General features: G+C 40.9%; 1 protein-coding gene across 1 annotated transcript; it reads left to right on the forward strand.

Annotated features, from left to right (window-relative positions):
- Nucleotides 1-16,596: 16,596 nt before the first annotated feature.
- LOC308353362 (interferon alpha-1/2-like) lies at nt 16,597-17,256 on the forward strand (the record flags this gene model as incomplete). The annotated part of the gene is made up of 1 exon (XM_080820206.1): nt 16,597-17,256. Exon 1 carries the CDS (start codon nt 16,693-16,695, stop codon nt 17,254-17,256), a length of 564 nt encoding a protein of 187 aa, XP_080676332.1. The 5' UTR covers nt 16,597-16,692.
- Between the last annotated feature and the right edge of the window lie 280 nt (nt 17,257-17,536).

Genomic DNA, 17,536 nt, shown 5'->3' on the forward strand with positions numbered 1-17,536 from the left:
AGGGAGATTATATGATAATTGTCTTTCTCTGATTGACTTCTTTTGCTAAGCATAATACCCTCTAGTTCCATCCAGGTGGTTGCAAATGACAAGATTTCATTTCTTTTGATGTCTGCATAGTATTCCAGTGTGTGTGTGTGTATCTGTGTGTGTGTGTGTGTGTGTGCATATATATATATATATATATATATATATATATATATATATATCTCACATCTTTTTTATTCATTCATCTATTGATGGACATCTGGGTTCTTTTCATAGTTTCGCTATTGTGGACATGGCTGTGGTATACAATCGGGTGCTCGTGCCCCTTTGGATCACTACATTTGTATCTTTAGGTAAATACCCAGGAGTCCAATTGTTGGGTTGTAGGTAGCTCTATTTTCAACTTTTTGAGGAACCTCCATGCTGTTTTCCAGCGTGGTTGCACCTGCTTGCATTCCCACCAACAGTGTAGGAGGGTTCCCCTTTTCTCCACATCCTCACCCGCATCTGTCATTTCCTGACTTGTTAGTTTTTGCCATTCTCCCTGGTGTGAGGCGGCATTTCATTGTGGTTTACATTTGTATTTCCCCGACGCCGAGTGATGTGGAGCACTTTTTCATGTGTCTGTTGGCCATCTGGATGTGTTCTTTGCGGAAACATCTGTTCATGTCCTTGCCCATTTCTTGATTGGATTATTTGTTCTTTGGGTGTTGAGTTTGATAAGTTCTTTATAGATTTTGGATACTAGCCCTTTATCTGATATCTTCTTTGCAAATATCTTCTCCCATTCTGTCAGTTGTCTTTTGGTTTTGCTAGCTGTTTCCTTTGCTGTGCAGAAGCTTTTGACCTTGATGAAGTCCCAATAATTCATTTTTGCTCTTGCTTCCCTTGCCTTTGGCGATGTTCCTAGGAAGTAGTTGCTGCAGCTGATGTCAAAGAAGTTGTTGCCTGTGTTCTCCTCTAGGATTTTGATGGATTCCTTTCTCACGTTGAGGTCCTTCATCCAGTTTGAGTCTATTTTCGTGTGTGGTGTAAGGAAATGGTCCAGTTTCATTTCTCTGCATGTGGCTGCCCAATTTTCCCAACACCATTTGTTGAGGAGACTGTCTTTTTTCCATTGGACATTCTTTGCCGCTTTGTCAAAGTTTAGTTGACCATAGAGTTGAGGGTCTATTTCTGGGCTCTCTATTGTGTTCCATTGATCTACGTGTCTGGTTTTGGGCCAGCACCATACTGTCTTGATGATTATAGCATTATAATAGAGCTTGAAGTCTGGAATTGTGTTGCCACCAACCTTGGTTTTCTTTTTCAACATTCCTCTGGCTGTTTGGGTTCTTTTCTGGTTCCAAACAAATTTGGGGATTATTTGTCCCATTTCTGTGAAAAAAGTTGATGGTATTTTAATAGAAATTGCAATAAATGTGTAGATTGCTCTAGGTAGCATAGACATTTTCACAATATTTATCCTTCCAATCCATGAGCACAGAACACTTTTGCATTTCTTTGTGGCTTCCTCAATTTCTTTCATGAGTATTCTATAGTTTTCTGAGTACAGATTCTCTGCCTCTTTAGTTAGATTTATTCCCAGGTATCTTAGGGTTTTGGTTGTGATTATAAGTGGGATTGACTCCTTAATTTCTCTTCTTCTGTCTTTTTGTTGGTATATAGCAATGCAACTGATTTCTGTGCATTGATTTTATACTTGCCACTTTACTGAATTCCTGTGCGAGTTCTAGCAGTTTTGGAGTGGAGTCTTGGGGTTTTCCACATAAGGTATCATATCACTGGCAAAGAGTGAGAGTTTGACTTCTTTGTCATTTCGGATGCCTTTTATTTCTCTTTGTTGTCTGATTGCTGAGGCTAGGACTTCCAGTACTGTGTCGAATAGCAGGGGGGTGATCGTGGATATCCCTGCGATGTTCCTGACCTTAGGGGAAAAGTTCTCAGTTTTTCCCCATTGAGTACGTTATGCACTGTGAGTTTTTCATAAATGGCTTTGATAATATTGAAGTATGTACCCTCTATCCCTACAGTGTGAAGAGTTTTTGATCAAGGAAGTATGCTGTACTTTGTCAAATGCCTTTTCAGCATCTATTGGGAGTGTCATACGCGTCTTGTTCTTTCTTTTATTAATGTATTGTATCCCATTGACTGATTTGTGGGTGTTGAAGCAACCTTGCAGTCCAGGAATAAATCCTACTTGGTCGTGCTGAATAATCCTTTTAATGTACTGTTGGATCCTATTGGCTAGTATTTTGGTGAGCATTTTTGCATCCATGTTCATCAGGGATATGGATCTATAATTCTCCTTTTTGGTGGGGTCTTTGTCTGGTTTTGGCATCAAGGTAATGCTGGCCTCCTAAAATGAGTTTGGACGTTTTCCTTCCATTTCTATTTTTTGGAGCAGTTCCAGGAGAATAGGTATTAATTCTTCTTTAAATGCTTGGTAGAATTCCCCTGGGAAGCTGTTTGGAGATTTTTGATGACTGCTTCAATCTCCTTACTGGATATGGGTCTGTTCAGGTTTTTTCTTTCTTCCTGGTTCAGTTGTGGTAGTTTATATGTCTCTAGGAATGCATCCATTTCTTCCAGATTGTCAAATTTGCTGGCGTATAGTTGCTCACAATATGTTCTTATAATTGTTTGTATTTCTTTGGTGTTGGTTGTAATCTCTCCTTTTTAATTCATGATTTCATTTATTTGGGTCCTTTCTCTTTTCTTTTTGAGAAGTCTGGCCCAGGGGTTTATCAATCTTATTCATGCTTTCAAAGAACCAGCTCCTAGTTTCATTGATTTGTTCTATTTTTTTTTGTTTTTTGTGGGGTTTTTTTTTTTTTTTTTGGTTTCTATTTCATTGATTTCTGCTCTGATCTTTACGATTTCTCTTCTCCTTCTGGGATTAGGCTTTCTTTGTTGTTATTCCTCCAGGTCCTTTAGGTGTAGGGTGAGGTTGTGTATTTGAGGCCTTTCTTGTTTCTTGAGAAAGGCCTGTATCAGTATATATTTTCTGCTCAGGACTGCCTTTGCTGTGTCCCCCAGATTTTGAAGCATTGTGTTTTCATTATCATTTGTTTCCATGAACTTTTTCAATTCTTCTTTAATTTCCTGGTTGACCCATTCATTCTTTGGAAGGATGGTCTTTATTCTCCAGGTGTTTGGGTTCTTTCCAAATTTCGTCTTGTGATGGAGTTCTAGCTTCAGAGCATTGTGGTGTGAACGTATGCAGGGAATGATCCCAATCTTTTGATACCGGTTGAGACCTGATTTATGACCCAGGATGTGATCTCTTCTGGAGAGTGTTCCAGGTGCACTGGAGAAGAACGTGTTTTCTGTTGCTTTGGGATGGAATGTTCTGAGTATATCTGTTATGTCCCTCTCGTCCAGTGTGTCACTCAAGGCCTTTGTTTCCTTGTTGATCTTTTGCTTGGATGATCTGTCCATTCCAGTGAGGGGAGTGTTAAGTCCCCTACTATTATTGTATTCTTGTCCATGTGTTTCTTTGATTTTGTTATTGATTGATTTATAGAATTATCTGCTCCCATGTTAGGGGCATCGATACTTACAATTGTTAGATCTTGTTGGACACACCCTTTGAGTATGATATATTGTCCTTCCTCATCTCTTATTAGAGTCTTTGTCTTGAAATCTCATTGATCTGATATAACGATTGCCACCGCAGCTTTCTTTTGATGTCCATTAGCATGGTAAATTGTTTTCCACTCCCTACTTTAAATCTGGAGGTCTCTTTGGGTCTAAAATGAGTTTCTTGAAGACAGCATATTGATGGGTTTTGTTTTTTTATCCATTCTGATACCCTGTATCTTTTGCTTGGGGCATTTAGCCCGTTTACATTCAGGGTAACTATCGAGAGATATGAATTTAGTGCCATGGTATATTGTCTCTGTTCTTTTCTGGCCTACTACTTTTGGGCTCTCTCTTTGCTTAGAGCACCCCTTTCAATATTTCATGTAGAGCTGGTTTCGTATTTACAAATTGTTTTCAGTTTGGTTTGTCCTGGAAGCTTGTTATCTCTCCTTCTAATTTCAATGATAGCCTAGCTGAATATAGTATTCCTGGCTGCCTGTTTTTCTCATTGAGTTCTCTGATTATATCACACCTGTTCTTTCTGGCCTGCCAGGTCTCTGTGGATAAGTCTGTTGCCAAACTAATATTTTTACCATTGTATGTTGCAGGCTTCCTGTCCCTTGCTGCTTTCAGGATTTTCTCTTTGTCACTAAGTCTTGTAAATTTTACTGTTAGTTGGCGGGGTGTGGACCTATTCTTATTGATTTTGAGGGAAGTTCTCTGTGCCTCCTGGATTTTGGTGCTTGTTCCCTTTGCCATATTAGGGAAATTCTCTACAATAATTCTCTCCAATATACCTTCTGCTCCCCTCTCTCTTTCTTCTCCTTCTGGAGTCCCAATTATTCTAATGCTGTTTTGTCTTATGGTGTCACTTATCTCTCGAAATCTCCCCTCATGGTCCAGTCGTTGTTTGTCTCTCTTTTGCTCAGCTTCCTTACTCTGTGTCATCTGGTCTTCTATATCATTAATTTTCTCTTCTGTCTCATTTATCCTATCAGTAAGAACCTCTATTTTTGATTGTACCTCATTAATAGCTTTTTTTGATTTCAACTTGGTTAGATTTTAGTTCTTTTATTTCTCCAGAAAGGGCTTTTATTTCTGCAGACAGGGTTTCTCTAATATCTTCCATGTCTTTTTTGAGGCCAGCTGGCACCTTGACAATCATCATTCTGAACTCTAGATCTGACATATTTCCCAAGTCCGTATTGATTAGGTCCCTAGTCTTCAGTACTGCCTCTTGTTATTTTTTATTTATTGATTTATTTATTTGTGGTGAATTTTTTCACCTTGTCCTTTTATCCAGATAAGAATATATGAGGGAGCGAATAAAATATTAAAAGGGTGGCTAGGACCCCAGGAAAATGTGCTCTAACCAAATCAGAAGAGACCCCAAATCATGGGGGGAAGAAATGGGGTAAAAAGAGTTCAGACAAAAAAAAATTGAATAAAGAAAAAATATAAAAAAGAAAATACATATGTTAGATTGGTGACTAGAACAGAATCACCCACTTAATTTTGGGAGTATTTTAGTCTCTCTCTCTTTTTTTTTATATTTTAATAAACATATAATGTTTTTTATCCCCAGGGGTACAGGTCTGTGAATCGCCAGGTTTACATATTTCACAGCACTCATCATAGCACATACCCTCCCCCAATGTCCATATCCCCACCACCCTATCCCGTCCCCCCTCCCCCCAGCAACCCTCCGTCTGTTTTTTGAGACTGAGTCTTTTATGGTTTGTCACCATCCCAATCCCATCTTTTCATTTTTTCTTTTCCTACCTCCCCCCCAATCCCCCCACATTGCATCTCCACTTCCTCATATCAAAGAGATCATATGATAGTTGTCTTTCTCCGATTGACTTATTTCACTAAGCACAATACCCTCTAGTTCCATCCATGTCGTCACAAATGGCAAGATTTCATTTCTTTTGATGGCTGCATAGTATTCCATTGTGTATATATATCACCTCTTCTTTATCCATTCATCTGTTGATGGCCATCTAAGTTCTTTCCACAGTTTGGCTATTGTGGACATTGCTGCTATAAACATTCGGGTGCACGTGCCCCTTTGGAGAACCACGTTTGTAACATTAGGATAAATACCCAGTAGTGCAATTGCTGGGTCATAGGGTAGCTCTATTTTCAGTTTTTTGAGGAATATCCACACTGTTTTCCAGAGTGGTTGCACAAGCTTGCATTCCCACCAGCAGTGTAGGAGGGTTCCCCTCTCTCCGCATCCTCGCCAGCATCTGTCATTTCTTGACTTGCTAATTTTAGCTATTCTGACTGGTGTGAGGTGGTATCTCATTGTGGTTTTGATTTGTATTTCCCTGATGCCGAGTGATGTGGAGCATTTTTTCATGTGTCTGTTGGCCATCTGGATGTCTTCTTTGCAGAAATGTCTGTTCATGTCCTCTGCCCATTTCTTGATTGGATTATTTGTTCTCTGGGTGTTGAGTTTGCTAAGCTCTTTATAGATTTTGGATGCTAGCCCTTTATCTGGTATGTCATTTGCAAATATCTTCTCCCATTCTGTCAGTTGTCTTTTGGTTTTGTTAACTGTTTCCTTGGCTGTGCAAAAGCTTTTGATCTTGATGAAATCCCAAAAGTTCATTTTTCCCTTGCTTCTGTTGCCTTTGGCGATGTTCCTAGGAAGAAATTGCTGCGGTTGAGGTCAAAGAGGTTGCTGCCTGCGTTCTCCTCAAGGATTTTGATGGATTCCTTTCTCACATTGAGGTCCTTCATCCATTTTGAGTCTATTTTCGTGTGTGGTGTAAGGAAATGGTCCAATTTCATTTTTCTGCACGTGGCTGTCCAATTTCCCCAGCACCATTTGTTGAAGAGGCTGTCTTTTTTCCATTGGACATTCCTTCCTGCTTTGCCGAATATTAGTTGACCATAGAGTTGAGGGTCTATTTCTGGGCTCTCTATTCTGTTCCATTGATCTATGTGTCTGTTTTTGTGCCAGTACCATACTGTCTTGATGATGACAGCTTTGTAATGGAGTTTGAAGTCTGGAATTGTGATGCCACCAACTTTGGCTTTCTTTTTCAATATTCCTTTCACTATTCGAGGTCTTTTCTGGTTCCACATAAATTTTAGGATTCTTTGCTCTATTTCTTTTTCTTTTTAATTAATATAATTAAATTTTTTATTTATTTTCAGCATAACAGTATTCATTGTTTTTTCACCACACCCAGTGCTCCATGCAATCTGTGCCCTCCCCAATACCCACCACCTGGTTCCCCCACCCTCCCACCTCCCACCCCTTCAAAACCCTCAGGTTGTTTTTCAGAGTCCATAGTCTCTCATGGTTCACCTCCCCTTCCAATTTCTCTCAACTCCCTTCTCCTCTCCATCTACCCTTGTCCTCTATATTATTTGTTATGCTCCACAAATAAGTGAAACCATATGATACTTGACTCTCTCTGTTTGACTTATTTCACTCAGCATAATCTCTTCCAGTCCTGTCCATGTTGCTACAAAAGTTGGGTATTCGTCCTTTCTGATGGAGGCATAATACTCCATAGTGTATATGGACCACATCTTCCTTATCCATTCATCCGTTGAAGGGCATCTTGGTTCTTTCACAGTTTGGTGACCGTGGCCATTGCTGCTATAAACATTGGGGTACAGATGGCCCTTCTTTTCACTACATCTGTATCTTTGCCATTCCGATCAAAATTCCACCAGTAATTTTCAAAGCGCTGGAGCAAATAATACTAAAATTTGTATGGAATCAGAAGAGACCCCGAATTTCTAAGGAAATGTTGAAAAACAAAAATAAAACTGGTGGCATCACGTTACCTGATTTCAAGCTTTACTACAAAGCTGTGATCACCAAGACAGCATGGTACTGGCATAAAAACAGACACATGGACCAGTGGAACAGAGTAGAGAGCCCAGATATGGACCCTCAACTCTATGGTCAAATAATCTTTGACAAAACAGGAAAAAATATCCAGTGGAAAAAAGACAGTCTCTTCAAAAAATGGTGCTGGGAAAACTGGACAGCTATATGTAGAAGAATGAAACCTGACCATTCTCTTACACCGTACACAAAGATAAACTCGAAATGGATGAAAGACCTCAACGTGAGACAGGAATCCATCAGAATCCTCGAGGAGAACATAGGCAGTAACCTCTCTGATATCAGCCACAGCAACTTCTTTCAAGATATGTCTCCAAAGGTGAAGGAAACAAAGGCAAAGATGAATTTTTGGGACTTCATCAAGATCAAAAGCTTCTGCACAGCAAAAGAAACTGTCAACAAAACAAAGAGGCAACCCACGGAATGGGAGAAGATATTTGCAAATGACAGTACAGACAAAAGGTTGATATCCAGGATCTATAAAGAACTCCTCAAACTCAACACACACAAAACAGATAATCATATTAAAAAATGGGCAGAAGATATGAACAGACACTTCTCCAATGAAGACATACAAATGGCTACCAGACACATGAAAAAATGTTCATCATCACTAGCCATCAGGGAGATTCAAATCAAAACCACATTGAGATACCACCTTACACCAGTTAGAATGGCCAAAATTAGCAAGACAGGAAACAACGTGTGTTGGAGAGAGGATGTGGAGAAAGGGGAACCCTCTTCCACTGTTGGTGGGAATGCAAGTTGGTGCAGCCACTTTGGAGAACAGTGTGGAGATTCCTCAGGAAATTAAAAATAGAGCTTCCCTTTGTTCTCTTTCTTAAAAAAAATGGATGGGATTTTGATAGGGATTGCATTAAATGTGTAGATTGCTTTAGGTAGAATAGACATTTTCACAATATTTGTTCTTCCAATCCATGAGCATGGAATATTTTTCCATTTCTTTGTGTCTTCCTCAATTTCTTTCATGAGGACTTTACAGTTTTCTGAGTATAGATTCTTTGCCTCTTTGGTTAGATTTATTCCTAGGTATCTTATGGTTTGGGGTGCGATTGTAAATGGGACTGACTCCTCAATTTCTCTTTCTTCTGCCTTGTTGTTAGTGTAAAGAAATGCGACTGATTTCTGTGCATTGGTTTTATATCCTGACACTTTACTGAATTCCTGTACAAGTTCTAGCAGTTTTGGAGTGGAGCCTTTTGGGTTTTCCACATATAGTATCATATCATCTGCAAAGAGTGATAGTTCGACTTCTTCTTTGCCAATTTGGATGCCTTTAATTCCTTCTTGTTGTCTGATTGCCGAGGCTAGGACTTCTAGGACTATGTTGAACAGCAGTGGTGATAACGGACATCCTTGCCGTGTTCCTGACCTTAGCGGAAAAGCTTTCAGTTTTTCTCCATTGAGAATGATATTTGCAGTGGGTTTTTCATAGATGGCTTTGATAATATTGAGGTACGTGCCCTCTATCCCTACACTTTGAAGAGTTTTAATCAGGAAGGGATGCTGCACTTTGTCAAATGCTTTTTCGGCATCTATTGAGAGTATCATATGGTTCTTACTCTTTCTTTTATTAATGTATTGTATCACATTGATGGATTTGTGGATGTTGAACCAACCTTGCAGCCCTGGAATAAATCCCACTTGGTCGTGGTGAATAATCCTTTTAATGGACTGTTGGATCCTATTGGCCTGTATTTTGGTGAGAATTTTCACATCTGTGTTCATCAAAGATATTGGTCTGTAATTCTCTTTTTTGGTGGGATCCTTGTCTGGTTTTGGGACCAAGGTGATGCTGGCCTCATAAAATGAGTTTGGAAGTTTTCCTTCCATTTCTATTTTTTGGAACAGTTTCAGGAGAATAGGAATTAATTCTTCTTTAAATGTTTGGTAGAATTCCCCTGGGAAGCTGTCTGGTCCTGGACTTTCGTTTGTTTGGAGGTTTTTGATGACTGTTTCAATCTCCTTACTGGTTATGGGTCTGTTCAGGTTTTCTATTTCTTCCTGGTTCAGTTGTGGTAGTTTATATGTCTCTAGAAATGTATCCATTTCTTCCAGATTGTCAAATTTGTTGGCGTAGAGTTGCTTGTAGTATGTTCTTATAATTGTTTGTATTTCTTTGGTGTTGGTTGTGATCTCTCCTCTTTCATTCGTGACTTTATTTATTTGGGTCCTTTCTCTTTTCTTTTTGATAAGTCTGGCCAGGGGTTTGTCAGTCTTATTAATTCTTTCAAAGAACCAGCTCCTAGTTTCGTTGATTTGTTCTATTGTTTTTTTAGTTTCTATTTCATTGATTTCTGCTCTGATCTTTATGATTTCTCTTCTCCTGCTGGGTTTAGGCTTTCTTTGTTGTTCTCTCTCCAGCTCCTTTAGTGTAGGGTTAGGTTGTGTATTTGAGACCTTTCTTGTTTCTTGAGAAGGGCTTGTACCGCTATATATTTTCCTCTCAGGACTGCCTTTGTTGTGTCCCACAGATTTTGAACCGTTGTGTTTTCATTATCATTTGTTTCCATGAATTTTTTCAATTCTTCTTTAACTTCCTGGTTGACCCATTCATTTTTTAGAAGGATGCTCTTTAGTCTCCATGTATTTGCGTTCTTTCCAAATTTCCTCTTGTGATTGAGTTCTAGCTTCAGAGCATTGTGGTCTGTAAATATGCAGGGAATGATCCCAATCTTTTGATACTGGTTGAGACCTGATTTATGACCCAGGATGTGGTCTATTCTGGAGAATGTTCCATGTGCACTAGAGAAGAATGTATATTCTGTTGCTTTGGGATGGAATGTTCTGAAGATATCTGTGATGTTCATCTGGTCCAGTGTGTCATTTAAGGCCTTTATTTCCTTGTTGATCTTTTGCTTAGATGATCTGTCTATTTCAGTGAGGGGAGTATTAAAGTCCCCTGCTATTATTGTATTACTGTTGATGTATTTCTTTGATTTTGTAATTAATTGGTTTATATAGTTGTCTGCTCCCATGTTAGGGGCATAGATATTTAAGATTGTTCGGTCTTCTTGTTGGACAGACCCTTTGAGTATGATATAGTGTCCTTCCTCATCTCTTATAGTCTTTAGTGTAAAATCTAATTGATCTGATATAAGGATAGCCACCCCAGCCTTCTTCTGATGTCCATTAGCATGGTACATTGTTTTCCACCCCCTCACTTTAAATCTGGAGGTGTCTTCGGGTCTAAAATGAGTTTCTTGTAGGCAGCATATGGATGGGTTTTGTTTTTTTATCCATTCTGATACCCTGTGTCTTTTGATTGCGGCATTTAGCCCATTAACATTCAGGGTAACTATTGAGAGATATGAATTTATTGCCATTGTATTGCCTGTAAGGTGACTGTTACTGTATATTGTCTCTGTTTCTTTCTGATCTACTACTTTTAGGGTCTCTCTTTGCTTAGAGCACCCCTTTCAATATTTTCTGTAGAGCTGGTTTGGTGTTTGCAAATTCTTTCAGCTTTTGTTTGTCCTGGAAGCTCTTTATCTCTCCTTCTATTTTCAATGATAGCCTAGCCGGATATAGTATTCTTGGCTGCATGTTTTTCTCGTTTAGTGCTCTGAATAGATCATGCCCGTTCTTTCTGGCCTGCCAGGTCTCTGTGGATAGGTCCGCTGCCAATCTAATGTTTTTACCCTTGTATGTTACAGACTTCTTTTCCCGGGCTGCTTTCAGGATTTTCTCTTTGTCGCTAAGACTTATAAATTTTATTATCATGTGACGAGGTGTGGACCTATTTTTATTGATTTTGAGGGGCGTTCTTAGCATCTCCTGGATTTTGATGTTTGTTCCCTTTGCCATATTGGGGAAATTCTCTCCAATAATTGTCTCCAATATACCTTCTGCTCCCCTCTCTCTTTCTTCTTCTTCTGGAATCCCAATTATTCTAATGTTGTGTCGTCTTATGGTGTCGCTTATCTCTCGAATTCTCTCCTCGTGGTCCAGTATTTGTTTGTCTCTCTTTTGCTCAGCTCCTTTATTGTCTGTCATTTGGTCTTCTATGTCACTAATTCTTTCTTCTGCCTCATTTATCCTAGCAGTAAGAGCTTCCATTTTTAATTGCACCTCATTGATAGCTTTTTGATTTCAACTTGGTTAGATTTTAGTTCTTTTATTTCTTCAGAAAGGGCTTTTATCTCTCCGGAGAGTGTTTCTCTAATATCTTCTATGCCTTTTTCGAGCCCGGCTAGAACCTTGAGAATCGTCATGCTGAACTCTAGATCTGTCATATTACCAATGTCCGTATTGATTAGGTCCCCAGCCTTTGGTACTGCCTCTTGTTCTTTTTTCTGTGGTGAGTTTTTCTGCCTTGTCATTTTGTCCGAATAAGATTTGCTTTCTCCTCTGGAATTCCACTGTTCTTGGTGAATATTTTAGTCTCTTAAAAGAGACTATCTCCCAAAATTTTAAAGAATGAAAAAAATATAAACACACACATAATAAGGGTAAACACGATGAAGGGATGGAATAAGACTATAAAGATAGAAGTTTATAAAAAAAAATTTCTAAAAAGGAGTTGATAAGATAAGTGGAGAGTAGAGCAAAGACCTGAGCTAGATATAGGGTATATTTTGACTTATTAGAAGAAGTTGTATTCCAAAATTTTTAAAAGAAAAATTCTTATGTGTATACAAACAAAAAAGACAGATACAATGAAGGATAAAATATGAGTACAATAATGAAGGTTAAAAAAACATTTTTTAAATGAAAGGTATTGTTAAGATGAACTCGTTTAAAAAGTTAAAAGAGAATAGAGTAAAGGTTAAAAAAATTTAGCTTAAAAAATAAAATTAAAAAAAATTAATTAACTTTACAAGACTAAAGAATCATGGGGAGAAAGCCATGAATTCCGTGCTTTGCTTGTTTCTCCTCTGGAATTCCGCTGTTCTCCTTGGTAAGTGAACTTGGTCTTGGCTGAATTTCTTGCTGATCTTCTGGGGGAGGGGTCTGTTGTAGTGATTCTCAAGTGTCTTTGCCCGAGGCAGAATTGCACCACCCTTACCAGAGGCCGGGCTAAGTAATCCTTTTGGGTTCCCCTTCGGAGCTTTTGTTCCCTGAACGGTTTCCATAGAGTTCTGGAGGATGGCATGAAAATGATGGCCTCCCAAACTCTGGCCCTTAGCAGCCGAGAGCTCGGGGCCCCACTCCTCAGTGCACTCTTGGAGAAAAGTGCTGAATCACTCCCATCTCCCTGGCCTCTGTCCGCGCTCTGAGCTCCCCCAACCTGTGACCAAGCGTCTCTGGCACACAGCCCCACCTGGAGTCTCCAAATCCAGCAGATTCCTGCACTCCTCCGGGGGTCTCTCAGGATCTTGTGGGGTCCCTGCTCACAGAGGAGGGCCCTGCCTATGCCACGGATCACAGTATAAGGTAACTCTGAGTTGAGAGCTCACTCCTCGGCTCATTCCCTGTAACCAGCTTTCCCGCTCTAATACCTGGGAGCTCTGTGACACTCAAACACCCCCGACCCTTCTGTTACCCCGCAGGACCTGAGACCACACTTCGCCCTGTGGGTTTCACCCTGGCTTACCCTCTGGAGCAATATCCCTCAGTGGAACAGACTTTTTAAAGTTCTGATTTTGTGCTCCATTGCTCCGCTGCTTGCAGGAAGCCAGACCATCCCCCTGCAGTCTATCTTCCTGTCGCTTTGGATTCACTTCTCCACAGGTCCCACCTTTCAGAAAGTGGTCGATTTTCTGTTTCTAGAATTGCTGCTCTTCTTGTCTTCGATCTTCTATTAGAATGTAGGTGTTCAGAATGGTTTGATAAACTATCTAGTTGATGTCCTGCTACCTGATGTCATCTCAGCCTGTTACTTCTCTGCCATCTTGACTCCTTCCCACTCTCATGAGTATTTAAAAGGGATCCTGCCAACTTGTCTTAGGAACTTCAAGTCAGTCATGCAGTTGACTCCTCACACACCCCCTATTGCCACACACAGCCACAGACAACAGGCCTTGGCATCTACATTGCGATCTAGAATCCTTGATCCCTCACCCTCTCACCTGACTGATTTCATGCCATGGCCTCTCCTGGGTCTCAAATCCTCTGTCCATTTCTATTCTTCACATCTTTTAACAGCTGCTTCCAGACCAGCCATTATCTCACAACTCCTTTGTGTTCCACCTTGGATATTGGTTCGTCTGAATAATTCTCCCTCTGGGTTTCTGTTTCTCTCCAAACACCTTCATAAATAAATGGAATCCAAATGGGGTTTCTGAGAAGACAGATGTAATGGTTTCAAGTATCTCAGAAGGGTTAGACTTCAATCAGCTTTAGTGTTATCATCTTAAAAGATCCTCATCCTTATTCTAATCCAGGTGCAGAGCAGAATCATGTAGGATCTTTCAGTTCCCCTTGTCTTAATCATGGATTTCTCAGGCAATCTTTTCTGGGCCTGAGTGGACTTATCAGGTAGGTAGAGCTCTCAGGCAGGGTGAGGATCCTGTCTCCTTCCAGAGAGGGTGAGCACCTGGAGTCCTGGTTGCCAGTCTCTTGTGAGCTGGTTGGTGTGATTCCTCTCATCTCTCCTCAGAGCTGAGTACATGTGGACTGAAGGAAAGGAAAATGAGGTGGCCCCTCTTGTAGAGTTGAGAGCCTCATGGGGACCCAAGATTTGGTCTCCTGGGATCCTCTGGCTGAGGCAGTCATACTCCTAACTTGCAATAACTCAGGACAGCCTTCATTACCCCTGTCTGCCAGAGCTGCTCATCTCCAATGTTCCTGCAACAAATTTGGCTGTCATACACTCTGTCATTTTCTCAGCATACAGGCCACTCTTTCACTTTTGTGATGTTCGGACATAACAGTTTTCTTCCCCCCTCCCCTACACACAGCTGCCATGTTTTGCTTTCGAGGAAAGTTGACATGAGAAACAGAAAAACTGATGTCTTAAAAATGATAGAGAAAATGGGCAGCCCCTTGGCCTTTCTCTTCCTTCCCTCTGTGTGATCCTCATGACGATGTAGAACATGATCAGGACCCGCAAGTCAGAGTACGTCCAGTAAAGCATGTGGCAATACTAAGTTATTCAATTTCTCTTTGTTGTTCTTCCTTAAGATGAAAATGCAACACCATGAATAAGGAAAGGCAACAAGGTGGTTTGTCCCTGACGCCATAGCCTGAGCCTCACCCCCTGCATTCTGAGCACCAGACAAGACTAGGCGAAGCTGCCTACTGGAAACACAGAGTCTGAATGAGCTAGTGAAAGTCATTACTTTCTTTGATGGAAGTTTCTCCTGAGAGACCCAGTCAGTGAATCCCCTGTGCTCTGCTCAGAAATTTTTGTCGTAACATGTGTTCCGTAGTTTCAGAAAAATTTGCACCATGGGGGATCCTGGGTGGCTCAGTTGGTAGAGGATCTGGCTCTCACTCTAACTTCAGGTCTTGATGTCAGACTGTGAGTTCAAGCCCTACGTGAGGGTCCACCCTGTGTGTGGAGCTTACTTTGAAACAATGAAAAACCGGAAACTTAAGAGTTGTGATGGCACAATAAATATATTCCCATATTCAAGGTGAAATGATTATAATCAGTCCTTTCTCTACTTGGAGAACACAAATGTTCAGCCTCAGCATCTGAGGAGGAGGTGAGAGGGTCTGAGAGGGTCCCAGACACAAACACTCCAGAGGAAAGGGCAAGGGCTTGGACAAGGATCTAGGGGCAGTAAGTGCTTTGCCAACAAGGAAACCAGCCCCTGCACAGTAGGGGAATCTAGAGTCCTCCAGGCATGGTGAACCTGTCCTCAGGAGTGAGCCCAGGAGAGCCTGGGTGGAGGACACTCAGTCACTCCAGAGGAATGAGGTTAGTAGAGGTGATAACTACCTTGTCAGTGAGGTGCTGCTGCGAAAATCCAGTCATCTGGAATTAGAACCTTGACACCTCCTCTTCCCAGACAAGAATCAGGCTTCCTGCTGGGGGCACTTGCAATGCCTTGGAGCGCTCTCACAAAACCTTGGTATTTATTGTCTTTCATTGGGTTTTCTTGGATATTACATAAGAAGCAATGGCACAGAATTCTTGGAGGACACAAACTGTCTGCAAGGTCAGTGTGACAAATCTCAGAATAACAGGAATCCCTTAAGATTGTAGGAGTTTCCCTCCATCATTTCCTCTGTCTCAGAGTCTTACCTGGACAGGTGATCTTTCCTACTGATGAGCGGCCAGTGGTGTCTTGTGGCCATTGCCGATGTTGGAGGCCTGTTGTGATGCAGGCTCTGGAAATGAAAACACAAATACAGTACATTTTATGATTTAGCTCTACAAAACTCATTCAACACCTCAGTAACTATCTAGTGTTAGACAGAAAAAAATATTTTGATAATAACTTCGAGTACTTAGTAGCAGATGAATTAATGCTTTAATCGTGGTGCCTGGGCTGCTACTTTCAGCTCAGGACATGGGATCCCAGGGTCCTCGGATGGAGCCGCACACCAGGCATCCTGCCTGGTGGGAACCTGCTTCTCCCTCTCTGTCTACCTGATGCTCTGTCTACTTGTAGTCTCTCTGTGTCTATCTCTCTGTCAAATAAATAAATAAAATCGTAAAAAAATGATTTTGTCATATGAGGTAACATTCTTATTCAGTACACTAAAAACACATGTTAAGTAAGTAATTCCAGTTTCACTTGCATTTAGCAATCTGGATTGATTGGAAATGTTCAGGTACACCAAAATCATTATGTCCTTTTACAAATTGTTGATTTGCATATGGACTCCATATACTACACTGTATACATGTAAAGAAATTATTAGTCACTCATCAAATTTACTTATATACATAAGCATCCATAGCTTTAAAATATAACTATTGGCTTAAAATTTTTAGTCATTCTGGACCCTGAATTGGATAAACGTTACACTTTTTTTTTTACCTTAAAGCGAAGATAAAAATACAATATATAACGATATATACTGTGTCTCCCGGCTATTAAGTTTTCTTGGAAGATGCAATTAAAAAACATCCAAAAAGATTCTGGAGGCAAGGATAATACTTAACGAAAGTAAAATATGGTTGAGAAACCCATGCTCCAAACCCAAGTAGAAAGTGTAGAAAAGAAAGTAAAAAGAGAAGTAGAAAGTAAAGGAAACGTTCAGAAATTGAAAACTCCTTTGTCCCCTACTTAAGCCTCACTCACAAGAGAAGATGTTCAGAGAAGCTAGAGCCACAGGTCCCAGACGTGCCCACCCCAGCCAGGCCAACAGCACCTGCAGGATACCCCATGGCCCTGCCCTGTTCCTTCTTGGTGGCCCTGGTGGTGCTCAGCTGCCACTCCCTCGGCTCTCTGGGATGTGACCTGCCTCAGAAGCATGGCCTGCTGAACTGGAGGGCCTTGATGCTCCTGCGACAAATGAGGAGACTGTCTGCTAGCTCCTGTGACAAGTACACAAACGACTTTGGCTTCCCCCAGGAGGTGTTTGACGGCAAGCAGCTGCAGAAGGCTCAAGCCCTCTCTGTCTTCCATGTGATGAACGAGAAGACCTTCCACCTCTTCTGCACAGAGGCCTCACCTGCTCCCTGGAACACGACCCTCCTGGAGGAATTGTGCTCGGGACTTTCTGAGCAGCTGGGCCGCCTGGGAGCCTGTCCCCTGCAGGAGGCTGGGGTGGGAGAGATGCCCCTTGTGAATGGGCACTCCACCCTGAGGAACTACTTCCAGAGAATCTCCCTCTATCTGCAAGAGAAGCAATACAGCCCTTGTGCCTGGGAGATGGTCCGAGCAGAGATCATGAAACCCTTGTATGCATCAACAGCCTTGCATAAGAGATTAATGATCAAAAACTGACACCCCTTTCAACATGGAAATGATTGTCTTTGAAGAATAATATCACACTCCCATGTGTCTGTAGTGTCAAAGACTCTCATTTCTCCTGCCATCATGACATGAACTGAATGAGTTTGTCACATGTTCTCAGGAGTATTAAGAAATATCAAGTCAACGCTACAAACACCTGTCACTTTCAGATGACCATGCTGATCTGCCTATTTAACTATTTATTTATTTATTTCACTATTTGTAAGATTTAAGTTATTTTTCACTGTATTATATGTTGTACCTTCCCTTT

Source organism: Martes martes (assembly GCF_963455335.1).
Source record: "Martes martes genome assembly, chromosome: 12".
In the NCBI taxonomy this organism is placed as follows: domain Eukaryota; kingdom Metazoa; phylum Chordata; class Mammalia; order Carnivora; family Mustelidae; genus Martes; species Martes martes.